Raw genomic sequence first — 23840 nt, 5'->3', positions numbered from 1 at the left:
TGACAAAGAATTTACCCCAAAAAGTCACAATATAAAATCATTTTTGCGATGGCTTTCAATATTGCCCAAATTCTGACAATGGCACCTATCTTACACAAATAAAAAAAGTTTTTAGATACCGTATCCAACTTGTGCTCTAAAACAAATCAAAAACTTATATGTAGCTTAGACTTGTTTTCCTTGTGCACCTTCTGAATCTGAATGAGAGATCCTCACTTCCACTGACGTCTGCTGTCAGAGGTGAGGTTTTACTGGCTGCTGTCATTATGTAGGAGCTGACAACTACATTCCTGTTCACGGACACATGGGGAGAGTCTACAGAGGAGGAGAGCGGGTTGTTTACAGATTTATGGTGGGGCAAAGGTCTAATATACATGCATTCTCTTGAAGGGAGTTGTGTGTGTGTGTGTGTGTGTGTGTGTGTGTGTGTTCAGTTGAGACTGTAACACAGCATACACGTCAGCATGTGGTATGTTCATTTAACCTGGAGGTGACTGACCCCAGGGAAAGTTCTCTCTTTCCAGTTGCATTAGGTCATCTGGCCCACTGACAAAATGATTAATTATTCTTTATTCTTTTCAGCCCGGCATTAATTGTGTTATGAAAGTAAAAAAAAAAAAAAGGATGTTAAGAGCTATTTCAGGTTATTTTTAGTTTGTTTTTGAGGGTGATTCAGTGCTTTGCTTTTAAAGCAACACACTCAAAGTAATCTTTGATAGTCAACACATGCAGTATTAAATGTTGTTATTATTATTATTATTATTATTTTTAGCTGGATGCATTTTGAAAAGACTGCGTCTGAATACTACATGTGACACACATGAGGCTGGGAGATTTTATGTTTGTGTTTACTTAGTCCACCAATATGTACAGTATGTTTTTTATGCTAACACGTGGTTAAGTAACATCTGCTTTTACAGCTCTACCCTCTCTAAAGCTTTTGTTGAACTGCAGTGTGGATGTGCTTCTCAGTCATGGACTGCGGCCTTCAGACGGACAGTTACTGAAGACAGATGGATAGATATACATGACAGATGGAGAGAGAGATAGATGGGCAGAGATGACAGACAAATTTGAAGAGGGAGAGATGGAGACAAAACACGGTACAGACGGCAGACAATGAATGAGGCCGGATGGTTGAGAGGCCATACATATGCTACAATAAGAGGATTTAAAACAGGAAAATAACATGTGAGATGTAAACAAAAGTGAGATGATACATGGGAAGACGGATAGATTGAAAGACAGAGAAAATGGGAAACAGATTTGCAAGTCACTCATGAGACTTTGTGCTCTCAAGGGATTTGGGAGGGGTTGCCTAGCACGAGAACTGTAATTATCCTTCCAGTTTTCCATTGTATCCTTTCAGTTTTCCTTTGTGTTTATTTAGATGTTAAGTATTTCCTCCTTTCACGCTGCAAGATGAAAAAATATCTCTATATGGTGGAAGTAAGGGACTCTCTAAAAACTTATATCTCCCAGGGCGGTGCCTTACATCCTGTGGTACACACAGTGTTGTGTGCCTGATGCGCATTCTCGTCGGCTCACATTGGGTCATTTTGTCACTTTTTGGATAAGCTAGCAAAACCGTAACCTAAAAAGTTGTTTATAAACCTAATCTTTGCCTTAACCCCAAGATTAGACCTACAGGAGACCCCATGCCTAATTGTAACTTCAAACAGAGATATTTTTTTATTTTTTGTGATCATTGATTTACGAAGATTGATCATTGATTTAACTAGATTTCCCCGCAAATTTTAACTGACTTTTACCTGACTGTTCATAAATTCTCTAATTTTTTTCACAGTCTCTAAAATTTTAATAGTCTGCAGGTCTTTAACTCAGTGAACTGTGCACAGTTTACATGCAGAGTAATTTGCTAAAGCCAAATTGAAAACAGACTTCTACAGATAACTGAAAAGCACAATGTCAATTTAACATTTTGGTCGTTTTAGGCAATTTGTTAAAACCCTAGAAGAGTGTAAATGCATCTCCTTTTCTGCCAGGTTGGGTCTCGTAGATAATCCTTTTGCACTTAGCCTACATGAAAGCTGAGTCACTAATGAACAGGAACAGCCAAGCAGAGATCTAGTGAGAAGAGCTGCAAGATGGAGCAGAAACAAGTTCCTCTGATCTCCATGGAAACCAGACCCCAAACAAAGCCACAGGAAGAGAGTTGGAGAGAGTGAAGAGTTAGTGGTTTAGAAACAGTGAAGTATTGTTTGAAGTGTTGGGATGGCTACAGCAGCTACAGTATGCAGTCAAGTGTATTCTTCCTCCTTCAGTCTTGTGCTTGTGCACTGTTATGATGTAATAATTCAGTGTTTTCTGTCTTACTTTGTTCAGAAGAGGAAGCCTTTGCTGTGACGCTCTGACATCCGGCATCTATATGTGCTTTTTTTTCTCGTTTTCTTGTCACTTGATTCTGTTAAATGACATCATTCTATTAACCACATAATTCCTCCCATCTATTATTAAAATATGACATCAAGCTTAAGTGTAAAAACTTTAAAGCCCCCTCCACTCAAAAATGTGTTTTTCCTCTTGTTCCTTCAGTTGGTTGTTTGAGCTTCAATGTGCAGAGTTTGACACTCAAAGGCTGTTTTTACAATTATGTGCTGAAAGAGGAACGTTTCTCTGTACTCACTGAAAATCTGAGTTTAAGGCCTCTACCTGCAAGCATGATTTGTGAGGTCACAACTGCTTTGGAGCTAATAACGGGCCAGTGTTCAACTTACAAAAGTGATGTGGGAACCTGAAGCCTCCAGTGCACAAACACTGAGAATGAACTTTCCAGTGAAGCAGGAGACATCTTGTGCCTAGCAGTTAAATGAGTGTCTGTAGGAATTAACACTACGTATCTTCAAGATGCAATAAGCGCATGAACGGTTGAGGTAGTATATCAGGATGTAAAGTAAGTAGAAGACATCGATCCTTGTTTCTCTCTTTGTGTGTTCCTACCAAATCATGCACAAACATCCACACACACACTTGTGCATTGATGTCATGCTAACTTGTAGGAAGCGAGAGGGTCCCATGTGAGACACAATGAGGCGTTGCAGTGTAATTTCCTCTCTGTGCAGTGTATACAGTTGGTAAGGTGCACATATAAACACGTTTGCATTCTTTACTTGTAAGGACCCTCATTGACGTAATACATTCCCACCGTCACACAAAAGGCACCACATAACTGCGTGATGCTCATTTCTCTCAGTCTACCCACTTCGCCCACTCCCCCAACCATCTGAAGGCACATTCCCCAGCCCTGTTCCCACTGAGATGTAAAGGTGTGTGTGTGTGTGAATGCCTTTGTGAAGCTGGGTAATGGAGCTTTTGAAAGGTCAACACTACACAACAGCAGAAAAAAAAACAGATTTGCAACTACCTTATGTCTTGGTTACTTGTCGGTGTATATCTGTGCGCAATTCATGTTGTTTTTTTTAGCATGACAAAAAGTTTGTAGCATTTTCCACCTCTGCACATAGTTGTGAAGAAACGATTTGACTAATTTTATCTTTTTGATGTGGTGGGAGCCACTCATATCTGCATTCTGTGAGACCACTGTTGCAGGGGAAAATATGGGCAGGTAATCCCCCTCATCAACTAAACGCTGCATCCTCCTACTGGTTCAGATACACATGAGGTCAGCCATCATTCTCATTCTCTCTTATCATGTTGCAGATTTACAGACCAAAAAAACAAGGAAATGGTGCTGAGTGTATTTGATTTAGGGAGGTGTAATGAATCAGTCTTGTTGCAGTAACTTGAATTCTTCCTTAATCAATATTTTTGCTTTTATCAGATGTGAGCTATGTGCTAAAATTAGAATGCATGTCCAGATAGGATGTCAGTCAATGCAATTGATTTGAAAAATGTCATTACATTACTAGGACTGCAACTAACCATTTACATTATTGATGTATCTATTAAAACCCATTTAATACTCATTTTGCTTATAAAACAGCAGAAAATAGTGTAAAATACTCATCACAATTTCCCAGAGCCCAAATTGATGTAATGAAATTGCTTATTTTGTCACACCAGTAGTCCAGAACACAAAGATATTCAATTTACACTCATATAAAACAAAAGAAAGGAGCAAATCCTCAGATTTTTAGAAGCTGTATGTGTGAGAATGTTTAGTGTTTTTTGCTCGATGATAGACTTAAACAATTTATCAGTAGTCAAATAGTTGATACATTTTCCGTTGATTCACTAATTGTTTCAACCATTTGTGTTTCAACACTTGGCATTACAATAAAGAAAAGAGGCAGCGTACAGACTAACACTGCCATTTCATGAACACAGATGCATATGTCAGTAGGTTTTTGAACTCAGAGCCCAGGCAGCGAGTTTGTCGAGGCTGATCGTTGGGGTGCAGGAGGGGAGCGAGTAGCAGAGAGCTGAGATGTTAGCAGAGAGGTGAAAGCGTCTGGTGTCTTAGTGTTTACTGTCAAGGCTTGTTAACAGACTGACTGATGGTTTGACGGCAAGAGGAGACGTCCTGTTGACTCACACTGTGGGTTACCCTGGTCGGGGTAGTTCGGCTTCTCTGGTTCTCTGTTTGACAAACACGTACTCGCACACACACACACACACAAACATGGTATACTGAGATGAGTTCAGGAGTGTGTGTGTTGCTGTGAGTCTGTTCTGTTTATTCAGATGTTTTCCCACAGCCTCTGTAAAGCGTGGAGGCATCAGACCCCACCAGGCTGTTTAGTCTGTTGAGTTGCAGGTCACCGGGTGGACGCAGAAATACACACATGAACAATGGTGTCTCCTCCATCATTAATGCACTGACTTTTACACTCTCACACAGTCTGTAGGCCTAACATTCCTCTAAATCACCAACACCATGATGATTTCCATCCTCTTATTACCTTAAGGCAGTGGTTCTTTACAATATTTAACTCTTTGTTTTTGACTCAGATTGTTTTGACTATAAATCTTTGCTCGTCTGCGGTTGGGCTCTTGTGATTCTCTTCGCACTGAACATGTGATTCTGACTGCCGGGGCACATTAATGTTGTGTTTACCCACAAAAGCCCATCAGTCAGCATTCACAACATTCATTCTGTTACATAAGGACGAACAACAAGTGTTTGGCGCCATATGCTTTACTCTGAGTCACTCCATGGTTTGGGTGTTTTTGATGTGTTCGCGCAGTATTCAGAGCTACCAGGAATACTATGTACATTGTATCTGTGTGTGTCTTAGTTTAGCCATACTGACACTTGATGGGTTTTGTGGTTCCTCTTTTTTTCACCAGTTGCTCAGTGAGGGTGTGGAGTTTTCTTTCCTGTTTTGTCTCTAAATGTTAGTTAGTCAACAGTTCAATGGCTGAGTTTCTTGACACTTCAGATTCCTTTTGGTTACAACAGGGGTAGAAGAGTCAGGCCAGCACAATAGCACGATAAACTGATCTTTGAAACAAAATATGCCTGTTGTATCGCACAGCCGCACCCTTTATTTCCCCTACTATTGATTTTCTGTGGAGGTTTAAGTGTTACAAATTGCTCTCTCTGGAGAAGTGAAATTCTGAGTTCATAGGATTAGTTACGTTGAAAAAAGTGTCTTTTATTTAATTTTGTGGTTAGAGAGGTTTCACCTAAAAGAGACGAAGTAAATTGCAAGAATCTAATGTTGATATATTTCTCTCACTTTCAGGCCCAGAACAAGGAGACAGGAGCTCTGGCTGCAGCCAAAGTGATTGAGACAAAATGTGAAGAGGAGCTGGAGGACTACATGGTTGAGATTGACATCCTGGCTAAATGTGACCACCGTTTCATTGTCAAGCTGCTCGATGCATTTTACCATGACAACAACTTGTGGGTAGGTAACACAAGCATCAAACAACTGGTCAAGTTAATCATCTTCAAGTGGAAACCACACACTTGTCACCCCACCTAGCTTCCTGTTTCATCTTCTTTGTGCTGAACACTCTTGAACAAGTGTGCCATCAAGATATTAAACGGTGATATCATTGTGTTTACATATTTTAGCTCTTATACTGAACAAGAAACAAAACCAGAGTAATGTAAAACTACATATTTTTTAGTTAAGCCAGAAATTGTACTACAACTGTAGTTGTCCAGCAATGAATATGACTAAAAAAGTTGAGAGCTGACACAGTTTATTTAAATGAACAGGCAGTCAGGGTGGCAGTTGTATAAGACTGGTGCATTATGTACCAAAGGGACCTTATCTGATGTCTACACTGTGAACTTCCTCACAAGATGTATTGTTTTTACTGTGCTGAGCAGTTTCTGTGTCCGTCCACCAAGTTTCCTTTGCAACATTTCCATACAGAGCCACAACACATGATCAGCTGGGAAGTGGAAAAACACTTTCACCGTTTATGAAAACATGTGTCATCTACAGTGTATTTCTCCAACATATGAAAGCTCTATTGAAAAAGAAAGTAGTAATAGTAAGAGGTGGATTGCCCTAAAGGGAATGACAGAAAATCCCTCGGGTGACATGATGCATCAGAAATGACCCAACCCTCACCCCAATGTTACTGCAAGAATGAAGATCAGTTTCAGTTTAGTGTATTCTGCTCTTGAGTTATTTTTCCTCTCCACACTCGCTCACTGGGTCAAATGTAAACTCCCTCTGTAATCTCTGAGTCTATCTGGCCAAGGAAAATAGTAGTGACCTCATGTTGGGCCACGACCTTGAATATCTAAGGAATTACAAGGCAGCATTAAGACTAAAGATAGTTGCGTTAGTCATTTTTTTTAACCCCTATAACTCTCATGCTATGTTAAACATAGCATTTAGAGTTCAGATTTAACTTGTGTGTGTTTTATACTGTACAGAAATGTGTGAGAGAAGAATTTGCAAATTCAGTCATTACTGAAAAGTGAATTAACAGTTATTTTACTTTTTTTTTTTAATGGTAAAATGGTAAAAAAGTATGGTCCAAGATCGTGAGCATAACACAAATGTCATATACCTCAAAGCTGAAAAACCACTCATCACTAGAAGACCTCTATCTGCCTCTACATACACACACACACAGCTGTGTCACAGCCCTGGAGCTAGTCACAGTTGTGTTGGCCATAGTTGGAATTCCTGAGCGTGGAAGGTGAACGTCCCCCCATTAGTCAAAGCTGGACTCTGCAAGACTGAGTTAGTTTGTGCTGATAAGTCAAATATACGGACATCCCTGTCTGAAGCTTTCAAACCACATGCTTCCTGTGGGCGTGTGTGTGTCTGTGTGTGTGTGTGCTTTTGCTTTTGCTCATTTCCAAGCTGTGTTCAAATACTAATGTATTCTCCACCTTTAGATCTCAATCTCTCCATAGTCTGTATTGTAAGTGCAACCACGCTTTTCTTTGTTGGTGTAAAAACTTGCAGACAAAATGGCCATACGAGCATGACAGGAAGTAGAAGAATTATATACAACATGACAAAGTGCAACAAGCATTGCACATCACTGTTGAGAGTGTGTGTGCAAGCCTCAGGATCTTAACAATTAGCCCAGTGGTTGGTGGTCAGGCCTCAGTAACCTCCGGTTGGGTGGACTGGGCAGGGGTGAGATGATGCATTCCAGTGCCGACCCACCCGTTCTGCTTTCTACCGAGTAAGAGGGGGAAAGAGGAAGAAAAAAAGACAGAGACAGTGAGAGAAGGGCTGTTTGTTCCCTTTTCAGGAACAATCTGGTCTTGAGGCTATAGCGAGGCAGCCAGGCCCACAGCGTGAGAAAAAGGGGGCCTTTAACATGGGGGTGGCACTGCTGACATCAGCACGCAGAGACGAACCAACAGAAAGAGAGAGGGAAAGAGAAGAGGATGTTTAAACAGACAGTAACGAAGAGAGAACTTAGTCACATCATTTAGAAGCATAGTTAAGGCTGCCTTTTTAAAACTCTGGTTCACCCACATGACAAAAAAACACATTTTCTGACTCGCCTGTAGTGGTATCTAATCATGCATGTTTTCTGTCACTGTTGACAGTGAAGTCTATTGATTGTCCAGAGTAATGGGGACATTGTTTCTAAGATACATTTAAGATACCACCACAGCTAAATGAGTAAAATGTTTTTCTTTTTTTTAAAGCCTTTTAGAGATTGTAAAGGCTGATGGAACTCTTTCTTAAGGGCACATTAAGCACCTTTATCAATCGCTGCCAGTGTGCAGCAGCAATTAAATCGACATCAGTAGAACTTGTTTTCAACTAAAGATGTGTCTAACACAGGCTTAAAACTCACACTGATTGTTGTGTTGTTATTTTGTGTAAGAACATTGAGAGCCACTAAACCAGAGCCAAATTCCTTGTTTGCATAAACATACTTGGCCAGTAAAGATGATTCAGATTCTCATACTGATATGGTGGCCTGTGAGTGACATCCAGTAACTGATACTAATGCCTATAGTTGGTAATTTGAGTAGAAATCCAGCAGAAATGTCAAAAGAAGAGGTAATGTACAGTATCACAAATGTTTGTAGGTTTTAGCAGCTAACATTTGTTTTGAAAGTCCACTTGTTCTGGTGTTTTTGCTCTAATTTAGAGTTCTGAAGAAAATCATCATCTGTCAAAAGCAGCCATTGAAACTGATCAACAGTCTCAGAACCCATCGGCTATCTGTGCGCCAGTCAGCCATAGATATATGCATATGAGTGTAGATAAATTTTTTTTAAAAAAAAGCTAATAAAAAGCCAAATCATTGTCAGACGATAGCCGATGGGTTCATTTTGGCCAATGCATTCTGCCTCTTGCTCTACACATGGACTGTTTACCTGCATGCAACCACAGCCAGCTCAAACATGATTGGTCAATACTACTTGGACTACAAATGTACTACAAATGGAAACCAGAAAGCTTCTGGTACCAAAATCTTGTCCTGTTGCCTACAGATTCTACATTCACATGCAGATATCTGTTTATAGAGATTATGTAAGTATTGACTAAAAGAAATAACAAGAATTTATCTACGTAAAAATTATGATTATAGACCGAATCTAGATTTAATATAAGATCTTGTGGTTTAACCCATTAAAGCACTGAGATCTTGCAGAGGAGACAACAAGTCAAAAGGTGACCTAAGCCCTCAGCTAGCTGGGTTCTCACTGTGATTTTAGGTACTGAAGTGCGAGGACAATAATCGTTTTTTTTGTTGTATATATTTACCATTATTTGCATACAGTTAGGGTCTATATAATGGCACCAGCTATGGTTGCAAGAAGACTTTAATGACACTGCAAAGTCTCAATAGAAGTCGGTATGTTATGTCCTTGTTGGCACTCCCTTATATACACCAGAGAGAAAATGCAGATCACTGAAGCATTAGTCATGTCCATAGAGTGAGAAGGTATAACAGTGTGTCTGTGTGATGGTTGTATTTCTTTCTTTATTTGGGATTGCAGCAGGTCTTTGTTGGCGAACAGCCTCTTACATTCTTTAGACACCCCTGACAAAATGAGGTGGGAAATCACTGTGAAAGTACAGAGCTGTGATTCGGAGGAACACTACAGCATCAGCGCAGCCTGCTCTGTTTATTTTAAGGCTCTTTAGATTTTAAGGACTGTGTCTAACTTGTTTCAGCTTGACTCAAAAGGAAAAAAGAAGAGGCACTCAAATATGGTGATGTTATTTATTATAAGCCTTTGCGCAACACCAGCTTTGCTATGTCTAGTGACACTGATATTAAATCAGATTAATCTCTTAAGTGAAAAATTAAATTAATCTGCATAAATAGAATTAGTAGATAATTCTAATACTGTCCATTAAAACAGAAACACTGGCATCTCTAAACAACAGGCTGTTTCTTTGGCTGAATTTTGAGCCCAAGTCGTCTTGTATGTGTGTGTGTGTGACAGAAACAGAGAGAAAAGCCTGTGTCTGTATGAGTGTTCAGCCCATAGCGGGTATGCTTTGCATGTAGCTTGACCAGTCGGGGCACATTCTTCACCGCAGCACAACATGTCATCCAGAATTCTTTCAGGCCGGGAGAACAAATCTGGCTGCAGAGACGCTGACAAAAACACTAACCAGTTGCCTCTGAAACTGGAGTGTGATGTACAGCTGTTTAGGTTGGGCAGTACAGTATGTTACCACTGAATCACACTTCATTTAATTTAAGAGGAAGGTTTTTTATAGCCTGGCCAATACTGATGTACTTGGGAGTATAAAAAAATCGGATGATATATCGGCCGATAGTTAGATTTTTTTTTTTTTTTTTAAATTGTGACCAAGCTACATACTAAACGGGGCATTTTACATTTGAAAAATTAACTTTTCAGCACTCTCTGGTCTCCAAGAGTGTCATCAAACCCCAACTTTAAAGCTAGTTTGGTCTTTCTGTGCAGCAATTTCTGTACACCTGTAATGATATACTATGTCTGAATTAAGCTAATACTGCCAGACATCAGTTTTTAATCAGAAGAGAATATCATAATGTTGGTTTGGTCAGAAGAGAGCAGGAATAGGGAAGTGGTTTGTACTGAAATAAATGTCACTTTGATTTTACATTATTTAGACACACATATTCAGTGTTACACAAATACTTAGGTTTCAGATTCTTTAACAGAACTTAAGTCATCATGTCTGTGTCTCCAGGAACAAAGATTATAAAGAGCGAGCAGATCTTTGTGATACAGTAAAGAGAGATACAAGTTGGAAGCAGTCGAGCGTGTAACACGCAGGCTAGACTGTCTCTCCGCTGTCTGTCACTTAGAATAAAGATAAGATGTGACACTTTCTTTTTTAAAAGAGATAATGACAAATCGAAATATCCTTGATAATACATGACAAAACCCAAACTGATTGGGTTTGTCAATCCAAATATTACAAAAGAACATTGTTCCACCTTGAGCTGCATGCCAAGATTGACATTCCTCATCATTTGGCTTTCCACAAAGTGTCTTCATGTGACTGTGTGCATGGAGGTATGCATACTTACTCATATTCATTGTTCCTTGTATGTGTCTGTGTGTGTGCACCTTTTGTACTTCTCTGCATGGCTTTGTCTGGACTGAAACTCCACGCCTTGTCCAGTACCAGGTTAATGCTTGGACAGTGTTGTCACGGCAAGCAGGACTCCATGATTAAATGTCAATGACATCACACAGCAAGTATGCTGCAAACCGCCTAGGGCTGATCTTTGATCATTTGGAAACAGGGGGCCATCACTGACTTCTTATGTGTGTGTCAGACAATTCTACATTTACACATTGTACACATGTAAACACACAGTTTTGCAAACACAACTTCTCTGCACAGGATTATCAAGAAATCCTATATCCTCTCTTTATTTTGTTTGGTACCACTTCATTTGAATAAAACATTTAGGGGTTTTTCTGACAGTTGTGTATGTGCTTGCTTATGTGTGAGACTGACTATGTAAGGCTAGGAAATGAAAGTTGTTGTTGGAAGTTGCTGTTGGCCAACAAGACACCATTTAGGGAGAGTGCTCTGTTTTTTTTTCCTCTCCTCTCTCTTTCTCTCTTCCTCTTTCTCTCTGTTTTTACTTTACTGCTGAACTGGTATTATATATTTGGCAACGAATCCCAGGGAGTGTGTAGAGTTAACGGCCTGACAGTCTATCACACACTTTAGTCTGAATCCAGCTGTCTACTTTGCAAAGTGTTTGTATTCTAGTACTTTCACCACAGATGTCAAAGAGTGTTTGACTGATGAAGGGCAGGCTGAGCTCTGCAGGTAGTGATGACATAACATTAACAGTCAACAGTGTTGCCTCATAACACATGAAGACAGAGATACTCAGTTACATTTATAGACCATCTGATGAAATCTTTTTTTTTTTTCCCACTTGCGTAAAAACTTGAATGCTAATGAAAGCTGTTAGTTGAGATACAGATATCGGTATATTAGAGAAGTACAAGAGAATCTGTTGATGATGTCCATTAAATAGTAGTTGTACATGTGCTGATGTAGGATAAAAGTGATGTCTTCTTCTTGTTGCTACATATCAATTCCTGAAAAACTAAATTGCAGCTGTCAATTGTATGTTTATACTGTCAAGTTGAATCTCACCCTTTTCTCTCCTCCCCTTCTTTCCCCAGATCATGATCGAGTTCTGCCCTGGAGGTGCTGTGGATGCCACGATGCTAGGTAGGGCCCTCTTTTTGCTCTCCTGTGTATTTTTACAAGCGCTCCACCTTCCTCCTCCCTGTCACGAGAATCGAGTTCCACACCTACGGCTATTCTGTGAAATTACACCTGTCTGTTCAGCAGTGGCTTTGAGGAAATGTAGAGACGTGATACGAGGCCAAAGATGTGCTGTCAAGCTATGATATCATTTGAAAGTTCAAGTTTATTTTCTCTTGGAAAAATCTCACTTTGCTCGGACGATCATCATGCACTGCAGCTTCACTAATCTGGCCTTGGATGCTCTAGAAAGCAGTCAGACATAGTGGAGTCCTCCGGTGTGGGAAATCCCCCTGGTCTGTTTTCACTGGATAATCCACATCCTCATAACTGTCTGTACCCCCACTGCAGCTAACCAAACACAGACACAGTAGAATAAAGTCTGCAGGGCAGGACTAGCTTCGATGTGTGAAAGCTTTTCTGATCTGGGATTACTTATCCAGCAACACTATCTGAGAGGCTTGATATCTCAGGTTTACCTTTAAATGTTTTCTCTCGAGGAGTTCACACACTACATCAGTCGTCAAGACTTTGTTTTGCTATGATTGTATGTGCACTAAATATGGAATGTGCAGGATGTGCATTTTTTTTTCTTTTGAACCTCCTCCAACCTCCGCTCTTCTCTCTCCTGACCCACCTTCAACCTCACCCCTCTCCCATACGCTGTATTTAATCTCTCCATCTCCTGTCTCCTTCCTCCGCCTCTCCCGCACTTATCAGAGTTGGATCGTGGACTGACAGAGCCGCAGATTAAGGTGGTTTGTCGGCAGATGCTGGAGGCTCTGGACTACCTCCACAGCATGAAGATCATTCACAGAGACCTGAAGGCTGGTAACATCCTCCTCATGCTGGATGGGGACATCAAACTAGGTGAGGCTTTAGATATTTATGCTTAAAAATATTGCTAGTTTTTGATGCCGTGGTATACAAAAGTGCCATTTTGTCCATGCACACACAAATAGATCTACAAAGTCAGAAACATGCTGTATGTGTAGGAGGTAATCTAATTGGAGTTTAGTTCAATAAACACCATATTTTCCTTATTGTATTTGTGCAGACTATACAGTCTAATGCAAAATCTTGTTTGTGCTTTAGTTGTTGGAAACACTTAGTGGTGTTATGTGTGCACAATCCCACATTTTTAGAAATCCTAACTGGTGGTTAACATTTTGAGGGTTTAAACAGTACCACTTTTCTTGGAAACATGGAAGTGATGCTTGTATAGTTGAAGAAATAAAAGATACCATATTATTCTTCAAGTGTTGTTGTTACGTAGTGTCAGGACATGCACTGAATGTAAAAAGAAGCAAAAACATTTGACCAAACCAAAGTAAACAGGAATACTTTCATGCATGCTGACACACATGTGAGCACACACACAGTTAGAGGCCCTGTACCCCTCCTGTGGCGCTGTAAGAGGGTCACAAGTGAGCATTATGTGGGAAAACTGCATTCTGGGAAGTTGAGCATATTTTCATTTATTGGCTTTTTGAAGAGTCCTCCACATTCTTCACATTGCACAGCTGAAGTTGTGGATCCAACCCAGTGGCCAGTATGTTTTGGATTAAAGCATAGCTTTCCAGAATAGGGGAAATGGTTTCTTACTGTTACCCCCTACTGTTATCATGTTTTATGTAAGTGTCAATTAAGAACGTGCTGGTTTTTCTAAGTAGCTGCCCAACATATGAATCCTCAGATGTAAAACTTTAAACTGCATTAAGCTATTTTTCCGACACAGCACTGGACCTTCATATACTATTGTCTGATTACCTAATGTAACTAACACATTCAGCATGAAACATTGGCATCATATTGGCAAAGAGAAATTAAAGATTTGCAAACTCCTGATTAAAAAATCTGGCTCTCTTTTCCTTGCATGACAATTCACTTCCTTTACTCTCTTTGGCTCTCTGTCATTTTGCATTGGGCTGGGCAGTGCCCATTTGGCTTGTGTGAGCTTGTGTGTTTGGAGTCGCTGCCAATGGTTGTGTATGGGGTGGCTGGTAAGAGCTGGAATGACTCAGTCATGACCTGCAAATTAAAAACAGTGAGTAATTCTAAGCTGCATAGAGCTTCATACTCAGGTGCTCAGTCTTTGGAACTGTCAGCTCAATCCTTTCCCATGACAATTTGATATGGTGTCATCATGTTTTATCACAAACATCACTTGATGGAGCCCCAAAATTAACTGAGCTAACCTATTAAGTCATAAGTCTATTATAGTTAGGTCACACTTTGTTTGGTGTAATTTTATCCTAAATGGTTTGTAAGTTCATCATTTTATCACTGTGGTTTCCTTTTTTCTTTTTATTCTAATGACAGTTTGTCAGCCACTTCATTCACTGAGCTGGACTTCTTGTTAGAGACCTTTTCCATTGCCTTACGTTCTTCCACAACATCGTTATATATAATCACTGGGAGTTTCCCCTTTTAAAATCATTAAGTCATGACACTGACTCATTTACAGTCTCCATCTTACTACATGCAAATTCAAACATTCAACATTCAAACGCAACATTTAACTGTCGTTCAGGGTCATCCAAATATTACATCCGCCTATGATACATGGCATGAGAAATTAATGCTGCACAGCCAGCAGTAAACTTCTTGGGATCATGTTTATAAATCTCTTTAGAGACTGTTGATCTCTAGGTATGCTCTGCAATGGGACCAATTTTGAGAGCACATCCTGCATACAAGCCTTATTAAGGTAATGATCATGCAACAAAGCTGTATTGTTATTAATGCTTATAATTTGTTAGATTATCTGTATTTTTCCACTTAAAGGGGACCTATTTTGCTTTTCCTTATTTTCAGTCATATATATATATAATGTAACTTAACTATGTCAGATGTTCATATTAAACATAGGCAAAGTTTCAAATAGTAAGGTAAATGTATGTAGAAGTAATCCCTGTTAGCTAAAAGCACCGGCTTCATACTGCTCTGAACCCTCAGTTTCCAACCGTTTTTTCTACTTTCAGCTCAAGCTGACGTCAGCTCGTTAAGCATTTCTATATATGGTCATCTGCTCCACACACAGTGCGCAAGTTCACTGCTCTTCTCCACTAACATTATAGCATTTTTCCATGGGTGTAGTCATGCCAAGCCATAACTTGAGTTCCATTACACAGCATGGCAAAGTAACATAAGCAGTTTACCTTTTGGAGGTGTGCTGGTCGTCTGCAGCTCTTCATCAAAAATCATCATCATTGTGTTTGTTTCTGCTCGTATTATTCCTCCCTGCATTATTGCTAACTGATCTGCTGAACAAAGAACTCCAATTGTCTCCATGTGTTGTTATGTAGAACTGTTTTTAGTGAAGAATAGCGGCCGTTAACGAAGCTCCACCAATGCAGTGATGAACACGTTTCATTTCCTATAAATTGTTCACAATAAAAGTCTCTCGTTATTTAGTCATTTAAAAGCTTTCAATATGACGCAATAAAAGCAAGAAATGTTGGGTTTTCATGAGCAGTAACCTAACACGACTCCGATATGTGCTCCCCCATGCAAGGCTTCCAGAAGCTGGCCAATCAGAACAGAGTGGGCTTATCAGGAAGGGGACCTTGAAGAGACAGGAGCTAAGACTGCCTGTTTCAGACAGAAGCTGAACTGAGGGGCTGCATAAAGGGCCAGTATAAGATAAATAAGGAGGTTTTTTTGGACTGTGAATCAATCTTGAGAAACGCACCCTTTTGTGATTCTTGTGATTCTTCCAGGGAACATGCAGTACTGTAGGTTAAACCCAGCAGATTTTAGAGAAGTACAGAAGCATACTCGACTTCTGCATTCGTTGGGTCAACCTGTATTGGCGTGCTTTTACCAGAATATCCTTTTAATATCCTTCAGGACATTGATGTGTAAACTCTCATGTGATGTACAATAAAAGCAGTAGTACTCTTTATTGTCTTCGTCGGAAGTAAAAATTCTTTCTGCAGAGGTTTAGACTGCAGCAGCCCAAATGATATGTTTGACTGGGAAGTTGAGGATTGTAGTCTACAAAACCAAGACAGTCACTTATATCCCTATAATAGAACATGCCAGTTTGTAATTGAAGCAGTTAGTCTGTTGCCTTGCGAGTAAAAATCCTACAGCCTTTGCCAAACACCTCTCAACCCTGGGCATGCCTCTTGAAATATTATTACTCACAGAGAAAAGCCTTCAGCCAAAATGAAAACAACACCCCTGTAATCTGAGGGTCACGTCAGGAAATGGGGGAGCTTGTTTGGGAAGCAGGACTGCTATAAATTCACAGATTCTGACTTTTTTGTCTCTGCCCATCACAATGTCGTGACATTTTTACAAGGTACAAACTATGTATCTACTTAAAGGGAAAAAAAGATGGAAGGTTTTGAACTGGGTTCACTCCTTTTTTTACTGAGAAATGCTGCTGGGGAATGTCTTCCAGCTGTTTAACGTCATCCTTTTGTCTCTCTTCATTTCTTTAGCTGATTTTGGTGTGTCGGCAAAAAACAACAAGACCCTACAAAGAAGAGATTCTTTCATTGGTACACCATACTGGTGAGTAAGACACGCACTCTATACTTGGTCAACTAATCGATCAATTGACTAATCGTTGCAGCTCTATTTGGACCATTTATTTAGTTTGGTATAAATTATATAGAAAAATTGATAGCTGTACACAGTTCAACCGCCCCTACATGTGCTATAAATACAAGCTTATTGCTTGTTGAAGACAGATTTCCTGCTACCCACAATAGTTCCATGATACTTGAAAGAGCATGATGTTGTGTACACACACACACACACACACACACACACACACACACACACACACACACACACACACACACAACTCAACTCAATACCTCAACTCAGTGCTTTATTCTTCCATTGTTGTCACAACAGTGCAGTTCTCTCCTCTATACCTGTAAAAATAGGATATCTTCTTGGTGAACCTTGTTCCATAGTGGTATCCCTTATGTGATTATGGTTGGACCCAGTTAACCATTGACTAGAACAGGTTAACATCCATCAGGCATTCCCCTCCAAGCTTAATGAAAACACGGCTGTGCCCTCATGTTGCACAATACTGATAAGTCCTCAAGAGAATATTACAGAAAGTGGTGTATACCTTTCCTTTGAACGTGCCGATTACCAAAGTCAACAGGAAACAGGGTGTAAACATAACTTTCTTTGCACTGTAAATCCAAGAGCTCAGATTTGCGTTTCAGGTTATGAGAGCCGTTTTGCAAATTGTCAGTAAACACAGGCCGACAGGAGAAGTGTGCTTGATGTTGACACATGCAAAAATGATGAGTAGCAGAGAAGAGAAACACTCTTTATCCCCTTGCAGTCACCATCAGTCAGTCGTCTGGCTGACGCTGATCAGAGATGATGTAGGTGTCTCTTTATTATATCAGATCAGATTTTTTTTTATTTTTTATCAGATCACAAGTTTTTATTCAGGGTCAGGCTATTATGACACTTTCACCTAAAATATGAAAATACTTGAAGGATTTTAAAAACTTGATCTCGGATTTAAGGTGCATTGGTTGTACAGTATGTGGCCAGAAACATGAGCTGCGTTTTACATTCAGTACATAATCCCAAATCGTCATTTTAGGATTATGATTCTACCACAGGATGGCCGTGATTTTAAAAACAGCTTTCTCTTTCTATTTATATCAAAGATCATATACTCTTATCTTCTCTCTCCTGAAAGTTAAATACTATGCTGCACATTCCATACATTCCAGCATTTACACAAAATAGTTAGTTATATACTAAATAGCAATTGTTTAACCTTTGTTTTATTTCACTCTCAGGATGGCTCCAGAGGTGGTAATGTGTGAAACAATGAAGGATGCTCCGTATGACTACAAGGCTGACATCTGGTCTCTGGGAATCACTCTGATTGAGCTCGCCCAGATTGAACCTCCACACCACGAGCTCAACCCCATGAGGGTGCTGCTGAAGATTGCCAAGTCAGAGCCCCCCAACCTGGAGCAGCCACACAAATGGTGAGAGCTACTTTGTGTTTAAAATAAACCAGAATTCAGCTGATGCTATTGGTCAATAAATGTATCAAGTAACGTGCAAATTGAGAGAGAAAGTGGAAAGTTTGAGTAAATGGAGATAAAAACCTGGTCCATCTTCATTTATTTTGTAGTATTAATGTAGATTCATTAGTTTTGGCACTGGATATGACAGGTGGAGTCAACAGGGGATTGTATCTTTCCATCTACATTGCATTAGGTCATTTAAATTTCGATTTCCAAATTTTTGCACACTCACTGTCCTGTAATCTACTGTAGACACTTCATGTATCTCATCGTCCTCCCCCCTCCACCTGAACACCATTTTGGCCCTTCTGAAACTACAGCAACAACTCAGCAGAGAGACACTTCAGCAAGTGCCAGACTATGACTGTTCCCAATCAAATGAGTCCAAATGTTTCATAGCAGCAAATTTAGTGCTGCAAAAACTGCATTTATCAGTTGTTGACAGGAGACTTGGGGATGTGGCGCATACTCACCATTCCTGTTGAAAGCTTTGTTTATGAAGCACAGCTGTGCACAAAGATGATCCACATGTACCAACATGCACCTTAATTTCTCTTCTTTTTGATTTAATGCTTTTTTCTACTTTTTCCCCAAGGTCACAGGGGTTTAAAGATTTCCTGAGGAAAGCTTTGGATAAAAACCCAGAGACCCGTCCGACTGCAGCACAGCTCATGGAGGTAGGCCCTGATGCAATGTGCAATTATAACCTAGCGAATAATATTATATTATACAGCACTGCACTTTGATATATGACGGAACATTGTCCTCACTCTGTCCTTATCTCGCACCAACACACATATATGGAGCCTTTTAATCTTCTATTTTAAGACCTGAAAGGAGTGATCTATTCCAAGGGAGTGAGTGGTGCCCATTGGAGGGCATGTGAGTCGGGGAGGAAAAGAAAAAGTACATGAGTGGGCAAGAAATGGAGCAGGCAGGAGTATAAAAAGTGAAAAATTTAAGTGACTTTTATTCACTTTTGAAACACATTCAAAAAATGTTCATCTTACGGACAACACAGTTTTGGGGGGGGTTTTTTGTCAAAAAATTTGAATCATCACTTTCAGTATCTCACAAATAGTTCTTGTTTCTTATTATTACAGTCCCATTTGTTCTCCAACAACAGTAAATACACAGAAATCCAGGTTGTTGGCTCTAGTAGGAAAGGACTCACTAATATCTGAGGATGAGCTTTGATAAATGTTTCACAAAATCCAGAATCTCAAGCAAGAAGAGGAGGAAAAGTGAACAGGGTGTGGATTAAAAGCACGAGAGCAGTGTCTATTAAAATTCAGAGCCACAGTTTCCTGTCTGTTTCCCACAGCTGAGGGAATGCCAGCTATTTACATTCCCACTCTCAGCCAATAGTATGTCTGGATCACCCTGAGCTCGCCACCTCTGGCCAATTAGAGAGAGGCAGAGATGAAAATCCTAGAACCGGGCCCGCTGGGAATTCTGCATGTGCTCTCCAGTGGGGGGAAAAGAGACGGGCGCGGTCCGGTTTTTGGTGCCGTGCTGGAGGTTTTAGATGTTTATCATGCCTGCTGATCCAAACGGCTGTCAGATAACATTTACTGGAGATAGTTGTGCAATGATGAGATGAATTCTGCTGTACATTAGATGATGGATGATGTCTGTTGGTGTATGTGGCAAGTTTTAAGGCAGATTTTGTAATGCAGTTATTCATTGGGAGCATATGGATGTAGAAAACAGATGTAGTGCAGTAAATTAACAGGGAGATAATGACGAATCATAGATAAGAGGGTCTGGAGTGTGGGTGCTGAACTGTATGAGATGTGTGTGACTGTATTAGTGTATATATATGTATATTTATAGATTTGGTGGAGATAACAAAAGCACAAAACTTCACAAAGCCATAGCTTTTCCAAGAGTAGAGTGAGGTGGTGTTAGTGTGGAACATCTTTAAACCTCTTTCTCTCTGTGCTTTGCCTTCTGTCTGCCCCACATGTGTGCTTGTAAGGAATGTATACAAAACAACATGACACAGTATCAGTCACTTTGGCTGTGTGGCTGGCGGGAGACTATCTGGAGGACTTGTATACTGAATATAGCTTCTCCTCCCACATAGTTTCTCATGGTCAGGATTTTTTTCGGTGTTTTTTTGGCGAAGCTCCCATTCATGTTTCTGCTTTTTCAGTTTTTGATCATAGCATGCTTGGTTGTTGAGTGATTTTGCCATGGGATTATTTGGCTAGCTTTTCTCGGAACCAGAGCTTTGTAGTTGATTTGCAACATTTACATGTACACACACACAACTCTGTATTCCCAAGTGAACCCTAACCTTAGTCATCATGACTAATGCCTAAATCCATCTCTCACCCAAGCCTTAATCTAAGCCTAATTATAGCATCAATGGGGAAATTCACCCAAATCACAAGAAAACATATTTTCTCATGTCTCTGGTGGTATCTAACCATGCATGATTGTTTTGGTATAAATGTCCCGGTTCTGAGATATTCATCTCTGAGATTTCTTCCATCATCTGAAGGAGGTTGAATTTTACCCATGGAGCTTACAGCACTGGAAAAAATACATAAAAAATTATGTAAAGGGCAACATCTCCTTCCAGAAACTGTATCCTAGTTATTCTGGATAAACCACAGAACAAGCTATTGACTATTTTTCAAGAAATAAAAGTTTCACTTGAATTATTTAAATGTAACTTCTCAATGCTGTGAGAAGTTTGAGGGAAGTAAATGGCAAAACTTGGACAAATAAAAGTCAAGTCAGTTTTATTTATGTAGCCAAAAATGACTACATGCTTAACCCTAACTCTTTCCCGAAACTTAACATAAACCTAATTACAACCTCAACCCTAAAAACAAGTCATAACCTCCAAACCACCCTTTTGAAGAAGTGAGGACTGACCAAAAAAAAACCCTCTAAAACTCAAATTAAGCTCTCACAAAGACACAAGGCACTGTCATTGCTACAAAGGTATCTCTGCCGTCATGCATCCCCTTGCTCTGGTTGCCTAATGGGCCATTCTGTTCACATTTAACCTTTTCACACCTGGCCATGAATGTAAGACGTGAAAATCTCCAGCCTCACTGAGTCTGAAGCAATTTGAAACCTAAAAGAAAGGACATAAGCTCCACTGATCCACATCTTGATCCATTATGGCAGTAAAACAACATGACCAGATTTAACAGGGCAGGAACTCTACACTGATTGCCCTTTTTTCCCTTTGATTTGCCTCAGAGAAACTGAATTCAGCTCGAGTATGGGAGGTCTGAGTTCACTTATAACAATAAATAGCTTGAGGTTAAAATTGCAGATGTTAACTACTGTGCTGTTGGTTTTTTAATTGTGCCTGAAGGGAAAGAAGAAGAGACACACAGATAATGTTTTGCTTCAAATCCAGTGTTTAATTTTACTTACTGTGTAGGCTTATATCTTAAGTGGTAAATGGACAAAATAATCCAGAGAACATATTACTATTCTAGATATTACTATTCTCACCTTATTTTGACTCTACCTAAATTTCTTCTTAATCTTTGTAACTCTTTTAATGGAGCTTTTCTCATCTGATGGTTCTGCTTGATTCAGTTTAAACTCCCTTTGGCTTTAATTTAAACCTTTCAAAATATTTCTAAAATTCAAATCCATTATTAAGTAAGAACGTCTATAAAGTAGCCATTTTCTTGTGGATCTAGTGGAAGAGTAGATGTGGTTATTTATTTACTGCCCACTACAACACTGGCACATGTGCCACACCCCCGTCTAAGCATCACAGACTCAGAAGGAATTTTTCAAGTATATCTGGAACATTCAACGTAGCTGCAAATCAAAGTCCAACTATTTGCTCATCGCAGTGAGCACCACATGTTTGTATGGTTTTTACAAGCTCATGGCTGATCTCTCAGCCTGTTAGTGTGTACTCAGGAAGTGGCAGTGTGGTTGTCAGAGCAATTTCAGTTACACTTGTGTGGCCTTCCTCTGCACCAGTTGCTGAGCTTGAGTTGAAATCATAAAACAATTGTGATGTATCAAAGTGAATAATAATAATATGCAAATTTTAGATTAGCCTATTAGAATAGGCTAATCTAAAATGTTTCATAAATCTTAAAAATCTGTTTCCGTGCTGTTTTTGTGGAGGAATCATTTTGTAACTGTGCCATGTTTTTCAGGACATTTTCACCGTAAGATACTATTAGATGGGACTGAATATGTAACAATGTCCCTATCTAGCCAATACATTACCAATACTAAGACTCTGCTATGATCAGCTGTGTGTGTGTGTGTGTGTGTGTGTGAGTGTGAGGCGTTTAAAAAAAAAAAAAAAAGCCTAATGTTTTTCATTCACTTATTCATCTTTTAAATGTGATGTTCAGTAATAAACGATTAGATGGTACTCAGCACATACACAACCAGACCCATTAGGCAATAGCTGACTGTCACTGGAGAAATTAAAATCTGAAGCCTAATGTAATCCTCAAGGACAAGACCATGCACACAAACAACTGTGATCACACGCAACAAATGTGCACACACACATACACACTGACTTATACACACTTCACGGTCCAGCCCCACTTGTAGCCTTTCCCTTTGTCAGCTGTTCCAATTAAATTACACAGCAGTGCAAAGCATCTGAATAATAGATGGTTGGTCTTTTACCCCCGCTGCACTCAACTTATAATTTAGCTTTTTATTCTCTTTGCACTCAGCTTATTAACGCCTTGTTTGCACTCTGGTAAAACACATTTTATCTTGGGAAAATGTAGAGCTAAAGATGACTTGCTATTTTAAGGGTATGATGTTATATTCAATGTTGTTACATCAGTGCGCCATTAACGGGGAGAGTTGTATTGTACTGTATCGAGCCACTTTTGTTGTAGCAGTTCAGGAACTGGCAGGTGGCAGATAGAGTTTCCTCAGCAGTGAAAGTCCCTCGTTGCCTTGCTGGTGTGCTTCTTGTCTCTCGCTGCCTCACAGGCAATCTAATGTACTTGACTGCAAATGAATGTTTTCCACCAGAATTTAATTTTATTATGTAGCCTGCCTTCATCTCACTGATGTCTCTATGTTTTGTATTGTCAGCTTTTAAGCCCAAAACCGCTAACATACCAAAACGTATCTCTTTGTCTTCATCCCCAGTCCAGTACTTGCAGCATCCCTCAAGCAACAGTGTCATGGTTGTTTCATGGTTGTCTAATGATACTCAGATTCATAGATAATGTGCTCTGTTTCCTTCCAGTAAATATTGTTTTTAGTTGTTATCCTGTGGTCACATAAAGTCTTTGTCCCTCTTTGTACAGGGTTAGGGTTACAGCCAATTTATTTTTAATGCTCAGGATATGATTTTTTTAAAATTAAAAACGGGGAAAAAAAGTTTCTCTTCTTTGTGAGATATGTGTCTTGCCTTAGTTAATCTCAACATCCATCTCTCTTCTTGTTTCTTGTGTCCACAGCACCCTTTTGTGAGCTCAGTGACGTCTAACCGTCCGCTACGGGAGCTGGTGGCCGAGGCCAAAGCTGAGGTCATGGAGGAAATAGAGGACAATAGAGAGGAAGGAGAGGAAGACGACGCCATGGAGCTCACTGTGGTACCAAACCTGGATCTTCTCTTTTCTGTCCTTTCATTTTCTTCTCTGTCTGAGTGGGCAGTCTTTGTTCTTCCAGTAGCTTTTCTGAAAGGTCTGGTGGCTGTAAGACGGTGGGTTGTAAGAGC

The 23840-nt window shown here is 39.8% G+C and overlaps 1 protein-coding gene across 1 annotated transcript in view; it reads left to right on the top strand.

The window, feature by feature from the left end:
- The window catches only part of stk10 (serine/threonine kinase 10), a 43687-nt gene that overhangs the window by 8351 nt on the left and 11496 nt on the right, over positions 1–23840 (top strand). Inside the window, exons 2-8 of the mRNA XM_044369957.1 lie at positions 5670–5834; positions 12032–12080; positions 12837–12986; positions 16568–16640; positions 17909–18103; positions 18741–18822; positions 23581–23715. Coding sequence (XP_044225892.1) covers positions 5670–5834; positions 12032–12080; positions 12837–12986; positions 16568–16640; positions 17909–18103; positions 18741–18822; positions 23581–23715 — 849 coding nt within the window. The remainder of the gene's footprint in view (positions 1–5669; positions 5835–12031; positions 12081–12836; positions 12987–16567; positions 16641–17908; positions 18104–18740; positions 18823–23580; positions 23716–23840) is intronic.

Source organism: Thunnus albacares, chromosome 13 (assembly GCF_914725855.1).
Source record: "Thunnus albacares chromosome 13, fThuAlb1.1, whole genome shotgun sequence".
NCBI classification, from domain to species: Eukaryota; Metazoa; Chordata; class Actinopteri; order Scombriformes; family Scombridae; genus Thunnus; species Thunnus albacares.
Note: the sequence above shows the minus strand (reverse complement) of the source record. Positions and strands in the feature narration are given on the sequence as shown.